Source organism: Carcharhinus amblyrhynchos, chromosome 10, assembly GCF_965287045.1.
Source record: "Carcharhinus amblyrhynchos chromosome 10, sCarAmb.v2.hapA, whole genome shotgun sequence".
NCBI classification, from domain to species: Eukaryota; Metazoa; Chordata; class Chondrichthyes; order Carcharhiniformes; family Carcharhinidae; genus Carcharhinus; species Carcharhinus amblyrhynchos.
Window position 1 is genome coordinate 909,768 of NC_137333.1, and position 16,938 is coordinate 926,705.

The 16,938-nt window shown below is 43.2% G+C and overlaps 1 protein-coding gene across 1 annotated transcript in view; it reads right to left on the reverse strand.

Moving 5' to 3' along the window:
* Nucleotides 1-625: 625 nt before the first annotated feature.
* The window catches only part of atp6v1ab (ATPase H+ transporting V1 subunit Ab), a 35,205-nt gene continuing 18,892 nt past the window's right edge, over nucleotides 626-16,938 (reverse strand). Inside the window, exons 7-15 of the mRNA XM_080198045.1 lie at nucleotides 16,475-16,637; nucleotides 14,859-14,967; nucleotides 12,431-12,553; nucleotides 11,118-11,232; nucleotides 9,458-9,521; nucleotides 6,426-6,629; nucleotides 4,270-4,364; nucleotides 2,602-2,773; nucleotides 626-1,153 (exon numbers count right to left, since the gene is read on the reverse strand). Of these exons, the coding sequence (XP_080054171.1) occupies nucleotides 1,061-1,153; nucleotides 2,602-2,773; nucleotides 4,270-4,364; nucleotides 6,426-6,629; nucleotides 9,458-9,521; nucleotides 11,118-11,232; nucleotides 12,431-12,553; nucleotides 14,859-14,967; nucleotides 16,475-16,637 (1,138 nt within the window). The 3' untranslated portion in view covers nucleotides 626-1,060. The remainder of the gene's footprint in view (nucleotides 1,154-2,601; nucleotides 2,774-4,269; nucleotides 4,365-6,425; nucleotides 6,630-9,457; nucleotides 9,522-11,117; nucleotides 11,233-12,430; nucleotides 12,554-14,858; nucleotides 14,968-16,474; nucleotides 16,638-16,938) is intronic.

Sequence of the window (16,938 nt, forward strand, 5' to 3'; positions counted from 1 at the left end):
GTAAGCTTCATAAGGAAGCTTTCTTTTGTAAACCCTCCAAAAGATTCAGGTTAAGAGCATTTTCAACTTAACTTAGAAACCAGTTGGTATGAATTTCAAACACAAATCAAAGTAGCGATTCCAAAAGCTCAACACAGAAGAGGCCAGCGCTCTGACAAAGTCAAATCAAGAGCTTAGAGTACAATTCCAACGTAGATCAAGGTTAAGAGGGATACAAAGCTTGCATAACCCAAGCCTGAGTACCTAGCCTTTAGTTATTTTGTTTAAACTGTAGGACAAGATATGTCTGGCTCTGTTGTAATGTTTGAAATTGGTGTTGTGTGGAGTGGCTCAGTTATCTTTTACATTAACGGAAAATCTAAGGAAATTAACAATTCTTTCAGGCTAAATTTTGCACGCATGTCATCAGTGTCCAACAGCACCAGCTGCTGCTGATTCTCAGGTTGGAGCTGGTATTCCTGAATTCTTCATGGTAGTTGTGCTCTGGCAATGAGTCAAGTGTTTTACACATCAAGAATAGTTTCAAAGTTGATGTTGTATTTCATGCCAAAACAGGATTACTTCTGGATGTTTTGGATTCAGTTGATGAGAATCCAAAAGTAAAGCTAGAACTTAATGATTACAATAGTGTAGATACCTATTTTTATTATATATGTACAGACACTTATGTATACATGGACACCTTATGACACACATTTGCCATTGATTTACATTTAAAAAATAAAGTGAGGTGGTCACACTTGTTTCTGCAATGGTTTAAAAGAGTGAACAGGATCTGTTGGTTACAGGAAACCAAAGGTGTACAATACCAGTTATGGCAGAGACACAATACTGACATTTGTTTTCACTATTGGCAAGTAGATCCCACCCTTCTACAAAGACATTCAGAATAAACTATCCCTATCAAACTCCGTCTGATTGGTGAACGTTGAATACATCAAAACATTTAAGATGTTAAATGTAGAAAAGGAATGCAAGGAAACCAAAAACAAGAAACAACACAGCTATAAATACTGGGCAATCCGGATTTTGTTTAAAGTATTCTCAGGAACAACCGCTTTTAGTCTTCTAGACTACGGAATGCAGTTTGCATGTCTTCAAAAAGTTGAGCATAGTCTGCTTTGATTTTTGCTTCTCCATCCTTCACTGGGTCCTGAAAAGAGAGTACACTCATATCAATCTGTAGCATTCAGCCTGACCCTTTGCACCAAGTGGCAAAACACTGCAAGAAGTGAAGTTTGATATCACATTCACTGAGCATTCAGCTGTGAGTACCTTTGGGACGTCCTCTGGTTATGAACAGAGCTATGTAACTCTACATTAGTTTTGAGAATTGGTAAGCATTAAAATGAACAAAGAACCCAAAATCCCTGGTTAAGAATACACTTTAGCTCTGCATTGTATGGTCATGCTCTAGTCTAACCTACTTGTCCTCAATTACTGTAAGTATGCCACATTTAGCTGCTCCCAGAAACATTGCCACAGACAGCTCGTTAAACGGAACTGAAACAGCAAGTGCTGCTCTTTTTGCCTTTGCGTGCAGATGCTATCACAACCTCTGCTGTCCCCCCCCATACTGTTGCACAATAATAGGGGACTTCAGACAACTGAATGGGCAGCCCAATTTATGCAAAAGCAACTGTAGCTCACACCAGTTAGAATCTGATGAGAAACTAGAGTGTAATTAGTAAAATATGTAGGCTTACACTATGGGGTAAATGTCAGGTCCCGCCTGCTGCAGAAATCATCAGGACAGGATGGACAATTGGACGGGAATTTCTGATCTCACGGCGGGACTGGAAAATCCCGCCCTATTACTCCAAGTAACTGCCAAGTGCGCAGACCTTGATTTTATCACTGTTTAATCTCACCAGTTTTCCCATCGAGTGATATTAGATTGCACAATCAATCCGGTGAGGACTACTTTATTGATTGTTTGACTGAGATCTATTCCACTTAAGTCAGCACTCACATTAGTCTCTGAGTCATGCTCCTTGCTGGGAATGCAGAACCAACTCTATCTGCAGGTAGCAAGTGGGAAGGGGGTTAATTCTCCACTTGCCTTTTGATATTAAAATGGATTATAATTTTTACAGTACATCAGGTTTGTACAAAGTTTCTATTACAGATGGCACTAGGATCATATTGAAAAACATCCACTGAAGGATCAAACAAAGTACCAGGTATCACCACTGGTTAAACATCTCCAGAGCATGGGTTCAATTCCAGCCTGTACTGATGGAAGAAAAGAACTTTTGCATCTCTGGGATGCAGCACCTTGCAAAAAAAAAGGCCATCTCAGAACAATGTTGAATAAGAACAGGCCCAAATGAAGACTTGGATTCAGTTACACAGCAGAAACTTTTGATACAGCAACAGTTTCCACATGTATCTTAGCATGTTGGATTAGCTCAACTGGCAAAGCCAGTTTGTAATCAAAACAGAATAGTCACAATGTGGTGAAATGATAACACTTTTTTGTTCCCCCCATGTCTTGTTCCCACCATCCTGCATTCAGTAGTTCAATGGTCAGCTGTGTAATTAACAGAGAGCAGCAGTCGGGACAGTTTGGTAGAAACCATGCTTATTCTAAACAGTTACCTTGAATTTCATGGAGCTCAGCTTGTAGAGTATCTCGCCCATGTGTTCACGGATAATTGACCATGTGATTTTGTTATCACTTTGTGCAGTTGACTCAACAGCATGACGAGCCATATCGTAGAAGCCAATCATATTTGACAGCATACCAACAGTTTTGTAAAATGGGCAGAAGCTGAGGGTAGGGGGAAATCAGAACAGCTTTGTCAGAATGTAGCAGGCAATACAATATTGACAGCTTCTTCATAATCATGACGGTGTCATGCAATGAAAACTCGGTCAAAGCTCACCAAATCTACAGGCATCACTGTGGAGAGCAGGAACTCCTAACCTCCCCCTAGTACAAGTCAACTCCTTGTATGGTTCTACCAGATCAACCGTCTTAGGTCAGACATTCGAGGACAAGGAATCGTGTACTTTATTATCCAATTTCAAGACTTCAACCTTTAACCTTCCACACTCCTCCACCACTCAAACCTTTTCCCTCACACTCAACAATCCCCCAAACACTGCCTTCAAAACCATGTCACAAAATCCACAACCAAATTTCTCAACCCCATCTCAACCAAGCCCCTATTCACCCAATTTCGTTCCTCAGATCCTTGCTCACTGATATAAACCTGCCCCCCATCACCTTTTAAAAAGGTAATCATACCCTCCACCATTTGACTTGCCATACTCATTCTCCTGGATATTAATCTTAAAAAGTAAAGCAAGCACTGGGCAGAGTCTGTGCACTCACTCCAGTCTTTCTCCTGTAATGTGCGGGTACACATGGCAACTTCAGGCCCCTTGGACTACAAACCTTCCAAACCACCAAAATACATCGAGTCAATGTTCAGAACGTCTGCCTCTGTTAATAATGCAGACTAACTGGTGAGCTGGTCATGTCCACACTACCAACACCCATCTTCCAAAAAGGTTTCTCAAAAGGTAGTTCACCTCCACCTATAGTATTGTGAGGTCGACTCAGTGGACTACCATCATTTGTCAAGACCTTTTCTGAGACTACAATTAGATAATTATTTGGCTTTTCTGGCTGTAAAACACGTGCCTTCATCAGTTCTATAGGAACTGGAATACACAATGTGGGGACAAATGCTGTCACAAACCCACATCTCATCACCACTAATCCCTTAACACAGAATATGCAGCACAGAAACAGGCCATTCAGCTCAGTCTATGTTGGTGTTTGCACTCACACAAACCCCCCATCCCTTATCTCACCCTAGCAATATATTTTACAATCCCTTTCTCCCTCATGTGTTTATTGGGGGTTTTCACAGTAACTTCATTGCAGTGTTAATGTGAGCCTACATATGACCAATAAATAAACTTAAAATCCAGCTTCCCCTTAAATGTGTGTATACTATTCATCTCAACCACTCCCTGTGGCAGTGAGTCCCACATTCTCCCCACTCTCTGGGTAAAGGATTATAGAGATGGTGTAAATAAATTTCTTCTGAATTGTCCATTTGCTATCTTGGCAATTATCTTACTGCGCTGGTCTCTGATTTTGCTTCTTCACAAGTGGAAATACAATGTGTTTACCCTATCAAAATCTTTCATAACTGTGCAGGAGCAGCTGTACGTGATTAACTATTAAAAAATACTCCAACTGAGTACATGCATGTATTTGTTGGGAGAGGAAAAACATGGGAGAACATTCACCGGTCATAGGGAGTGTATCCATTCTGTTGCAGGAAATCATCCTTTATCAACTTCGCCACCTCCAAAGTTATTTTGTCGGTCTCCGCCAGGGATGCCTGTGCATGGAATGAGACATTTGAAATGAGCAGCAAAACTGAGGAAAGTTTGCTATCTCCCCCTTTCTTCACAGTCCCTGATTTTATTTTCAAGTACAACATACCTTGTAGAACAAAGTGAAAGGAAAGTAACAAACCCTCCCCCAGAACCCACGCTCATTACTTTTTTTTAAGTGGGTGCCTGGAACTCGCTGCTGGGGGAGGTAGTGGAAGCCGATACAGAAGTGCCTTTTAAGGGACATCTTGACAAATACATGAGTAGAATGGGAATAGAGGGATATGATCCTGGAAGGGTAGGGGGTTTTAGTTAAGTCAGGCGACATGGTCGGTGCAGGCTTGGAGGGCTGAAGGACCTGTTCCTGTGTTGTAATTTTCTATTTTTTTTTGTTCTTTGACACATTTCCTGACTGTTTGCAGCTCCTGTATTAACGATCTCACATGCAGCATTCAGCCAATGACAAGTTTTTTTTAATATAGCATTGGATGAGGGCAAAATATCGGCCAAGGTATTAGAAAACTTGTTGGGCTTTTCTGAATAGTCCCACAGGATCTCACGTTCATCTGAGTGCAGACAGTGCCTCAGCTTGAAGTGCCTCACAACAGCAACAAATTGTTAGTCTAGATTGTACGCTCAGGATCTGGAGTGAGATAGAGGTGAGGGGCTAATTAAATGACCCTGTGGGACATATTAGCTGTTGAACAAACTGGCACAGTCGACTGTGCTGGTCTCAGCAAAGCTACAGACTTGAAAGCTAACAGCCTAACCTCAAGGCGACAGGAGGAACTACAAACAAAGAATGACAAGTCAATACACCTCACCACATTTTGTATTTATATAACAGCGTTAACTAGCAAATATCTCAAAGAGCTTCACAGGGGAGCTAGAACAGGTGACCAAAAGCTTGGTAGGTTTTTAATTTATTATTGTCACATGTATTAGCATGCAGTGAAAAGTATTGTTTCTTGTGCAAAGCATACCATTCATAGAGAAGGAAAGGGGAGAGAGTGCAGAATGTAGTGTTACACTCATAGCTAGGGTGTAGAAAAAGATCAACTTGGTGCGAGGTAAATAAGAACATAAGAACATAAGAAATAGGAGCAGGAGTAGGCCATCTAGCCCTTCGAGCCTGCCCCGCCATTCAATAAGATCATGGCTGATCTGTCGTGGCTCAGTTCCACTTTCCCGCCCTCTCCCCATAACCCTTAATCCCTTCTCTTATCAAAAACCCATCAACCCGCTTCTTAAAAATATTTAGCGAGGCAGCCTCCACCACTTCAACGGGCAGAGAATTCCAGAGATTCACCACCCTTTGAGTGAAGAAGTTCCTCCTCAACTCCGTTCTAAACCGCCTCCCCTTTATCTTGAGGCTGTGCCCCCTAGTCCTACTGTCTTTTTTGAGCGGGAAGAGTCTCTCCACCTCTATCCTATCCATCCCATTCATCATCTTATACGTCTCAATGAGATCTCCCCTCATTCTTCTAAACTCTAACGAGTACAAGCCTAGTTTATTCAGCCTCTCCTCATAGCTCAATCCCCTCAACTCCGGTATCAGCCTAGTAAACCTCCTCTGCATTCCCTCCAGGGCCAAAATATCCTTGCGCAGGTAGGTCCATTCAAAAGTCAGATGGCAGCAGGGAAGAAGCTGTTCTTGAGTCAGTTGGTACGTGACCTCAGACTTTTGTAACCTTTTCCTACACAGTCATTAGTGTGTAAGGAGTATAGTAGGGGGTCGAGGACATAAGCTTGTGGGGCATCAGTGTTGAGGATGTGTTGTTGCCTTACCTAAGGAGTATTTTAAAGTAGGGAAGAGAGAGAATGAGAGAGATTTGGGGAGGGAATGAGACTTGTGGCCTAGGTAGCTCACTCAGCGACATGAACAATTTTGTTCAGGCACATCAACAGCAGCCTGTGTTTAAAAACTTTATTTAACACAGATGTAGGCATCTGGACTGTGCCCGTTGCATTGTGGTCAGCTTTTAGGTGGAATGGATTTAAGCAATGTGATGCTTCCCACTAACAACACCGAGACTCTCAAAACAATGTTGAAGAAACACACTCACCTTTCCAACAAGTTGGACAATCTCTGCCAGGTCCTCCTCTTCCTGCAGAATCTCCTTAGCTTTGGTCCTCAGTGGTACAAACTCAGTGAAGTGCTTGTCATAGTACTCATCCAGAGCACGGGTGTACTTGCTGTAGCTGATCAGCCAGTTCACCGAAGGGAAGTGCTTGCGTTGCGCCAACTTCTTATCCAACCCCCAAAATACCTGGATGAGAGAAAAGTCAATTTTCAATATTCTCAATTCCTGTATGGAAAAACTTGCTGACGCTTCCTTCCCAACTCAAAATTTAAATCATCTTTTACTGTTTCACTCTTGCCCTCCCTTCAACTTCCTCTAGCAATAGTCACCCCCTCCCCAACTCTTCACTCCTCCGGAGTGTGGGTATGGTGGGGGAGAAAAAGCACTGGGGTTGGGGAGTGAGCGAGTGATCATCGGGCAGGTTCAGTGAGAGAGAGAGATAGGGAAGCCAATAGAGAGGGAAGGTGGGCTGCAGAGAGCGAGCAGTGGGGAGAGCAGAGACGATGTGAGCAGGAACTGTGTGCAGGAAAGAGGGTGAGATAGTGAGAATGAGAGAAATAAGAGGAAGAATAAAAGCTTGGTGTGTGAAACTGAAGCTTTTTTCAATTCTCTACTGCTCCTCATCGCCATCTGGTGGCAAACATATAAACTGATGCTGAATATCAACAGGGAAAAATGCTGTGGCTCATTGCCATGGTCACTCTTACATTCAATTTCCCTGTTTCAGGCCATTATTCTGGTTTGAGGTCTACAACTGAACAAGGGCATGAGAACAGGAGGCCAGATGCCAGCCTGAAGATGCTTCCTGGCAGAGGAGTTAAGGAAGTGGAGCATCACTGGGTTCTCAATGACAACATTGACAAATACACTGCCTGCAAATGGCTGAAGTGAAGCTTTGCTTCATCCATGTACATAGCAGAGGCTGTGGTGCTCATTCTCACGCCATTGCTTAGAGAAGCTTTCCTTTCATATTCTTTGGGTGTAGGCCGATGAAGGAGCAATGCTCCAAAAGCGCGTGATAGCAAATATACCGTTGGATTTTTCCCTGAGTTGTGTATTGCTTCATAGTCCAATTTATTCTGGTACAGACCATTTTTTAATGTATTTTCCATAGATGTAGAAATGGACTAAAGCGAAATAAATAACTAAGGACGGATATGACTAAACCTCTGTGTAATTTCACCATAAAAGTGATACCCAAACAATTGGAGGACTTCAGAAATGTTTAAATTTGGCGTTTTGTAGACTATGATTTAAAGCTCAGTGCTGCAGCCTATTTACAATCTATATTAACTGAAGTTTGCAGGAATGTAAATTGTGAGGAAGACAGAGGCTGCGAAGAGATGTAGATAGGTAAAGGTAAATATATGAGTAAGATGATGGCAGATGGAGTATAATGTGGGAAAATGTGAGGTTATTCACTATGGTTGCAATAGATTTTTGTTTAAACAAGACATGAACTTTGTAGATGTTTGTGCTCAGAGATACTCAGATGCCTTGTACAAGGAACTCAGAAGTGAGCATGCAGGTACAGCAAGCAATTAGGAAGGCATAAGAACATAAGAACATAAGAAATAGGAGCAGGAGTAGGCCATCTAGCCCTTCGAGCCTGCCCCGCCATTCAATAAGATCATGGCTGATCTGTCGTGGCTCAGTTCCACTTTCCCGCCCTCTCCCCATAACCCTTAATCCCCTCTCTTATCAAGAACCCATCAACCCGCTTCTTAAAAATATTTAGCGAGGCAGCCTCCACCACTTCAACGGGCAGAGAATTCCAGAGATTCACCACCCTTTGAGTGAAGAAGTTCCTCCTCAACTCCGTTCTAAACCACCTCCCCTTTATCTTGAGGCTGTGCCCCCTAGTCCTACTGTCTTTTTTGAGCGGGAAGAGTCTCTCCACCTCTATCCTATCCATCCCATTCATCATCTTATACGTCTCAATGAGATCTCCCCTCATCTCAGGCGAATGGCATGTTGGCCTTCAGTTTGAGCATTCTCAGGAACAGGAATGAAGAAGTCTTGCTACAATCATACAGGGCTTTGGTGAGACAACGAAGAGTAGTCTGTGCAGTTTTGTTCTCCAAATTCAGGGAAAGATATACTTGCATTGCAGACAGTACATCAAAAGTTCAATTAGACCCAAATTCTTTGGGGTTTAAGGGAAGTAATTTCATCAAAACATACAAGAACCTGAAGGGGCTTGACAGGGTTGGGACTGTTTCCCCTGGCTGGGGAATCTAAAACACAGGGGCACAGTCTCAGGAAGAGAGGCTGATCATTTGGGACTGAGATGAGGAGAACGTCTCTCACTCAAAGGATTGAGAATCTTTGATATTCTCTACAGAAGAGGGTTGTAAATGCTCTGTCGCTGAGGATATGAAGCATTACCCCCAGAGCAGTGCTTAGAGAGGGCTCTGAATTCAGAGAATTGTGTAGTTTCTGGGATTGTTTAGAAACACAAGAGGAGGAGAAAATAGGAGCAGGAGCAGACCATTCGGCCCAATGAGCCCACTCTGTCCCTTCATGGCTGATCTTGGGCTTCAAATCTGCTTCTCCAGCCACTCCTCGTGCCCGTTGATTCCTTGAGAATTCTTGTGTTCCTAAACAATTCCAGACAAATTGCAGACATGGCATCATTCTGAATTCAGACCCCACTCTGGGCACGGCTGCGAGGATAATGACAGTTAGATATTTGTTTGAGTGGATGGACTTCAGAAGCTGCATGAAGGACAAGACAGGTAAATGCACAAGTGTCAGTGCTTATATAATTCACCTACTTCCTCAACACACTAATCAGCAAAATGAAAACATGAATGATTGCAAAAACGAATAAACTTCCAATTAGTTCCCATCACTGATAAAATTGTGTACATTGGGTCATGATGATTTGCAATGAGTGTGATTAATATTTGATTTAGTAGATAAAAGTAAATCAATCATGCTCCAATTTGTTGACTGTTGCCAACATGTACATTTGAAAAGCCTGGAGAAGTGTCAAGTTTGTTTCAGTTTACCTGTACAATACCAAGAGTAGCTGACGTCACGGGATCAGAGAAATCACCACCAGGGGGAGAAACACTGAAATCAAAGATTAAAATCAGTTCAGGGAGTTAGAATCATTGAAAGATCACAGAATCCCTACAGTGCAGGAGGCCATACGGTCCATCGAGTCTGCACCGATAACAATCCCACCCTGGCCCTAGCCCCATTACCCCACATATTTAATCTACTAATTAATCCCCCTGACACTAGGAAGCATGGCCAATCAACCCAACCAACACATTTTTGGACTGTGGAAGGAAACTGGAGTTGAAGTAAGCTTCTTTAATTTATAGCAGTCAGCTGATCTAGGTCAGCTCCAATTAGGTGCTGAAGGAACACATGTAAAAAAAAGGCAGAGTGCACACCAGAACAAAAGATCGAGACAAGTGGAAGAGGGAGAAGACTGATAGGATTAATAAATGAGAAAGACAAAAGCTAAAAAACAAAGATACGGACACATATGGACAATTATTTAGTGTTCCAAAATAGAGAAATGTTTTAGAATGAGATTGTGTAAGACCTGAGATTTAGAACCTTCTCAGATTTTGAGAATAGTTTGCAAACAGCAAAGTTTAGAAGATTTGAGCAGTATGACAGAATAAAATCTCTTGTTCTCTAATGTCACATCTTTATCACACAATCTATTGTAGTAGAGCATCTAACACCTTCAGTGATTTGAAAGAGTGCAACAATCCTCATTTTATTTAATGGGATTTGAAAAGATCCAGAGCAACCTGAAGGATGCTCTCACCCTGCAGCACCAGAAATGTGGGACATGCCTCAGAAAAAAGAGAGTAACCACTGAATTATCAAGCAGCATGTCAGACTCCCGACAGCTTGATCCACTCCTAACCAGCCGAAGGAAGAGCTTATCTTGTGTTTAACAGATGTCAACTTCAGTAGCAGATCAAGACCCTGATTAAAGTAACTTAGATTTGTAAAAACCCCCAATTTCTCCGTGCTTTTCTTACTGAATTGGAAGTACAGATCGAGGATGCTAGATTATACACATCATGAAGTTTTCAATGGAGAGGTGTTTAAAAATTGTCCCGAGAAGTGGGTGCAATAGGCAAAAAGGTTAACATTGTGATTTAAACTCCGAGCTCAGTGAATCATAGAATCCCTACAGTGCAGAAGGAAGCCATTCAGTCCATCGAATCTGCACTAACAACAATCCCACCCAGGCTCTATCCCCACATATTTACCCGCTAATCCCTCTAACCTACACATCCCGGACACTAAGGGACAATTTAGTATGGCCAATGGGCCTAACCTGTACATCTTTGGACTGCAGGAAGAGACTGGAGCACCCGGAGGAAACCCACACAAACATGGGGAGAATGTGCAGACTCCACACAGTGGCCCAAGCCAGGAATCAAACCCAGGTCGCTGGCACTGAGAGGCAACAGTGCTAACCACTGTACTGCTTGTAAAGTTCCAGAAGGATTAAAGAAAAATCACTATGTGCATTAATTGGTACATTACTGATTGTATTTCATCTCAACGCAGTTAACGGACAGCATGAAGTACACCTCATTTTTATTCAATTAAAAATAAGCCATCAAGGAGCTTCTCACTGGAACAAATTCCCTTATACACAGGGCTGATATTTGCTCCCAATTAAACACTTACGCTCCAACAATGCTGACACTACCCTCTCGCTCTGGGTTTCCCAAGCACTTGACCCGACCTGCACGCTCATAAAACGAGGCCAAACGGGCACCAAGGTAAGCAGGATATCCACTGTCTAGAAAAACAAAGTTCGTTTCAATCATATTCTCAATAACAAATCACATTATTTGCAAAAGATCAGTCACCTGAAAGTCCAGCTCCAGGTTAAATGAGCTCCAATTGTTCTCATATAAAATCAAATCATGGCTACAAGTTTTAGATATGCCTTGAGATCATCCTCTTAGTTAAGAGATGGCGGTCACTTCAGTAAACTGTCCAAACACCCTATCTTCAGCAGTATCTCACTGCCCAATATCCAAGCATAGGATACTGTAATTCAGGGTTCAAAGGAACAGGAGTAGGCCATTCAGCCCATCGAGTCATTTAATACAATCGAGGCTGTTTGGACATTTCAATGTCTTTTAATAGGTACTACCCTCATAGTCCTTTATTGTTAATTGAAAATCTATTAATCTCTACCTTAAACATAGAACAGTACAGGCCCTTCGGCCCTCAATGTTGTGCTGAGCTTTGTCCGAACTCAAGATCAAGCTATCCCACTCCCTATCATTCTGGTGTGCTCCATGTGCCTATCCCATAACCGCTTGAAAATTCCTAAAGTGTCCGACTCCACTATCACATCAGGCAGTGTATTCCACACCCCAACCACTCTGAGTGAAGAATCTACACACAATGACTGAGCTTCCACAGCCCTCTGTGCAAAGATATTCCTCTTTATCTTGGTCCTAAGTGGCAAGTATTTTGAAATAGTGCCCTCTGACAGGCTTTGTTGGAGTTTTTGCATCTTGAGGTAAAGTGTAGGTGCTACACCCTATGCAATAGTTCTTTGAGGACAATCCATTGCCAATGCACAGTTACACCTTTTAATCATTTCCCTCAATCCACCTCAGCCAATCTGTCCCTCATGCCTTTGGCAATCGCAAAGGATGCAGTTTCTTTTACACACAGGGTTCTTCAGTCTTTACAGCACGCATTTCATTTGAGGAGCAAAGGAGTCCTCATAATTTAATACCGGCCTCAGTTCATTTTGGCTCAATGTCTGCCCTTAATTACACATTGTTTACCAGCTATCCCAATCGCCAATTAAAGGGCATTGCAAGTCAACACCATGAACTAAAGATCTTTAGCAGGAGCCAATCAACCCAAGGGTGAGACCTGCAGCATGAGCTAAACTTCCCAGTGTTTAATTTCTAAAATGCAGAGTGAGATTCTAATTTAAGCTGTTAGCAACAGTGTTAACAATAAAAACCTACCAGCGGGCATTTCTGCCAGCCGCCCAGAGATTTCCCTTAGCGCCTCAGCCCATCGAGACGTGGAGTCTGCCATCATACTGACGTGGTAACCCATATCCCGGAAGTATTCAGAAAGGGTAATACCTTAAAAAGATGTCAGACAAGAAGAAATGATTTAAGCCATTTTCTGATATAAACATTTAGAAGCCTGTATCATTTCATTACGTTATGATGAGCAGATCAGCAGCCATGCATTCGACAGTGAAGTGAGCGGATAGAAAGGTAAGAATTGGGTGTGTCACCAGTCCACTGCTTCAGATAATATAACCAAAGCGCAGTTTGTAGAGAAAGATCTCAACAGCCAGCTCACGAGGAAGTTGCTTGTGACTGACATGAGGGAGGTAAGGACCAGATTCACATCCTGGGGGTTACCATTGAATAGAAACTGAACTGGATTCGCCACATAGATACTGTGGCTACCACAGCAGGTCAAGAGGCTAGGAATCCTGCAGAGAGTAACTCACCTCCTGTCTCCTCAAAGCCTGTCAGCACAAGGCACAAGCCAGGAGTATGATGGCATACTCTCCACTTGCGTGGATAAGAACATAAGAACATAAGAAATAGGAGCAGGAGTAGGCCATCTAGCCCTTCGAGCCTGCCCCGCCATTCAATAAGATCATGGCTGATCTGTTGTGGCTCAGTTCCACTTTCCCGCCCTCTCCCCATAACCCTTAATCCCCTCTCTTATCAAGAACCCATCAACCCGCTTCTTAAAAATATTTAGCGAGGCAGCCTCCACCACTTCAACAGGCAGAGAATTCCAGAGATTCACCACCCTTTGAGTGAAGAAGTTCCTCCTCAACTCCGTTCTAAACCGCCTCCCCTTTATCTTGAGGCTGTGCCCCCTAGTCCTACTGTCTTTTTTGAGCGGGAAGAGTCTCTCCACCTCTATCCTATCCATCCCATTCATCATCTTATACGGCTCAATGAGATCTCCCCTCATTCTTCTAAACTCTAACGAGTACAAGCCTAGTTTATTCAGCCTCTCCTCATAGCTCAATCCCCTCAACTCCGGTATCAGCCTAGTAAACCTCCTCTGCACTCCCTCCAGGGCCAAAATATCCTTGCGCAGGTGCGGCGCCCAAAACTGCACACAGTACTCCAGCTGCGGCCTCACCAATGCCCTATACAGCTGCAGCAAGACCTCCCTACTTTTATATTCAATCCCCCTCGCTATGAAGGCCAGCATCCCATTCGCCTTCCTGACCACCTGCTGCACCTGCAAGCTGGGTTTTTGCGACTCATGCACAAGGACCCCGAGGTCCCTCTGCACCGTCGCCTGCTGCAGTTTTTCGCCACGTAAGTAATAGTCCTTCCTACCATTCTTCCTACCAAAGTGGACCACCTCACACTTGCCAACAGTAAATTCCATTTGCCATTTCCTGGCCCATTCGCCCAGCCTATCTAGATCCTTCTGCAGACTCTCCACACCCTCCGCACAATTTGCCTTTCCCCCAATCTTGGTGTCATCAGCAAATTTCGACACCCTGCACTCGGTTCCCTCCTCCAGATCATCTATATAAATGGTAAATAGCTGAGGCCCCAGCACCAACCCCTGGGGCACCAATACTCAAGCTTGATACCATCTAGAACAAAGCAGCTCACTTGATTGCTGTCCTTTCCACAAGCATTCACTCTCTCCACCACCAATGCACAGTCACAACTGTGTATACCATCTACAAGATGCACTGCAGGAACTCTTCAAGGTTTCTTAGGCAACACCTTCTAAACCCATGACCACTAACATCTAGATGGATAAGAGCAGCAGATACATGGGAACACCACCAGCTGGGGGTTCCCCTCCAAGCCACTCATCATCCTGGCTTGGAATTATATTGGTTGTTCCTTCACTGCCACTGGGTCAAAACTTTGGAACCTCCACCCTAAGAGAATAGTGGATGTACCTACACCACAGACTGCAGCAGTTCAAGGTGGCAATTAGGGATGGGCAATAAAAATGCTGGTCTCGCCAGCAACACCCAGATCCCGCAAAATGAGTTACAAACAAAATTAAAGGGGCACTGATGTGGAAAATCACAACACATCAACATAGGGTGATCATAGGAGTTTGATAAGGTGGGGACAGAATGCTTGAAGAGTGGAAACTATTTAAAATTGAAAGTCAGGAAGGGAGATTAGACAATCAGAAATTAACATGTTGTCTTTAAAAACAGCCAGGTTTAAGCATTAATTTATCCTTCGGAAATCTAGGGGATATCTTACAACATCTCCTTACCATCCTGGCAAGTAAATGCCTTTTTTTCAGGCAACATCTATTTACAACCCACCACAATTACATTTTGTTACCAGTAAAAGCCAATAGAACCAATTCACAATTTTGTGTAGCAACCAACAGATTAAAGTGCAAAATGAAAAGAGGTATCCGTACCAGTGTAGATGGAGGCTTCCCTAGCAGCCACCGGCATGTTTGAGGTATTGGCCACCAAGGATGTTCTCTTCATAATGCTTTCTACTTTCCCATCAACTTCCATCGTTAACTACAAGGGACGAGAGAAATAGGGCATGTTAGCATCTAGGATAATTCCAAAGAATAAATCTGGAGAGGGGTGGCCATTCAGCACAATTATTCCAGCATTAACAGGTTTAGGCAATGTAGACATGATCCTGTGATATTGTTTATTTATTTAAACAGCGTATCAGTAAAACCTGTCACTCAGTGATTTGGTCCTGCCACATTTATCCAGCTGGGGAGGGTGAAATAATGAGCAGAACAATCGGATGCCACAACACCAATGAGAAATTATAAATGCTAAAGGACTGGACACAAGACAGCAACATCCGAGGGAAGTCACTTCATATCACAGCAAGGGAAGGATTTCACCAGCTTGTGTACATCTTTTCACCTCTGGGCTGAGCCACTGGGAAAAGGATTTGGGAGGAGGGGCATTTGCAGGGAGGAAGTTCCTGGTGAATTAGGTTCTCTCAATAGTCCTGCATTTCAGTGGGCCGCACACTTAACTAGCCAAGGAATCCAAATTGAATTTTCAGAATCTTTTTTTCTTTTTACAAGGTGTGGAAATTACTGGTTTGGCCACTATGTCTTGCCAACACAAGACGGCCACCAATACCCATCTGTGCTGGCACAAAATCCCAATGACATCACTCCATTGCACCCAGGCATGCCTGTCAGTATTTATACGATTAGTCCAGCCAGTTTTTAATGGTACCCTTCAAGATATTTATGGTGGAGGATTCAGCAAGGGTAATGTAATTAAATGTCACGAGGTGATGACCGGATCACTTCTTATTGGAGATGGTCACTGTCTGGTACTTGCGTGGCAAGAATGTTACTTGACACTTGTTAGACCAAATTTGAATATTGTCCAGTTCTTGCTGCATTTCAATATGGGCTTCTTCAGTACCCAAGGTGTCACAAATGGCACTGAACAGAGTGCAGTCACCATCAGTAAACATCCCCACTTCAGATCTTATGACGCAAGGAAGGTCATCGATGCAGCAGCTGAAGATGGTTAGGCCTAGGAGGAGAACCTGCAGGTGTTCTCATGAGCTCACCATCCAAGTCCTTCTAGATGGTAGAGGTTGTAGATTTGGAGGGTGCTGTCGGAGGACTTTTGGTGAGTTACTGCAGTGCATTTTGTAGATGGTACACACGGCTGCCAGTGTGTCAATGGTGAAGGGAGTGAATGTTTAAGGGGGTGGATGGAGTGCCAATTGGTCCTGGATGGTGTAAAGCTTCGTGGGTTTTGTTGGCACTGCACTCATCCAGAGAAACTGAGTCCTGACCTGAGCTTTGTAGATGGTGGATAGGCTTTGGGAAGTCAGGAGGTGAGTTATTCACGACAGAATTCCCTGCCTCTAACCTGCTCTTGTAGCCACAGTATTTACACGGTTAGTCCAGTTCAGTTTCTGGTCAATGGTAACCCCCAGGATGAAGGTATGTGTGTTATCATTACTTTGCAACATTTTCTTAAACACATTTGCAAGCACGCTGTGTTTTGTTTTTGAAGATAACTCTAAACTAACCTCAGGGAAATCTCTCAGAACTTCAGACATCTCATTGCCACGTTCCCCACATCCGACGTAGATGATCACATCACTATTGGAATACTTTGAGAGTGATTGAGAAATCACAGTCTTCCCACACCCAAAGGCACCTGGGATAGCAGTGGTTCCACCTTGCACACACCTTAAACACAAGAACAAAACAAACAAAATATCACAATGAATCTGCTATAATCTGACTCTCCTGTCAACATAGACAGAAATTTATTCTTTCCCATCATTAATCCCCAGGTTAAGCAAACTATTCAAGATTTATAGAAGTGGATGGAACAATATAACTCATTGTTTAAGGCCCATTAGTTCTGTCAAGCTGCTCGCTCTGCAATTTGCTCCAGTAGGTCATCACCAGATTATAACGTATTGGAAAAAGAGCAAAAGCCACAACAAGAGAACACATCCTAACATACATGGTTCCTACGTTCAAA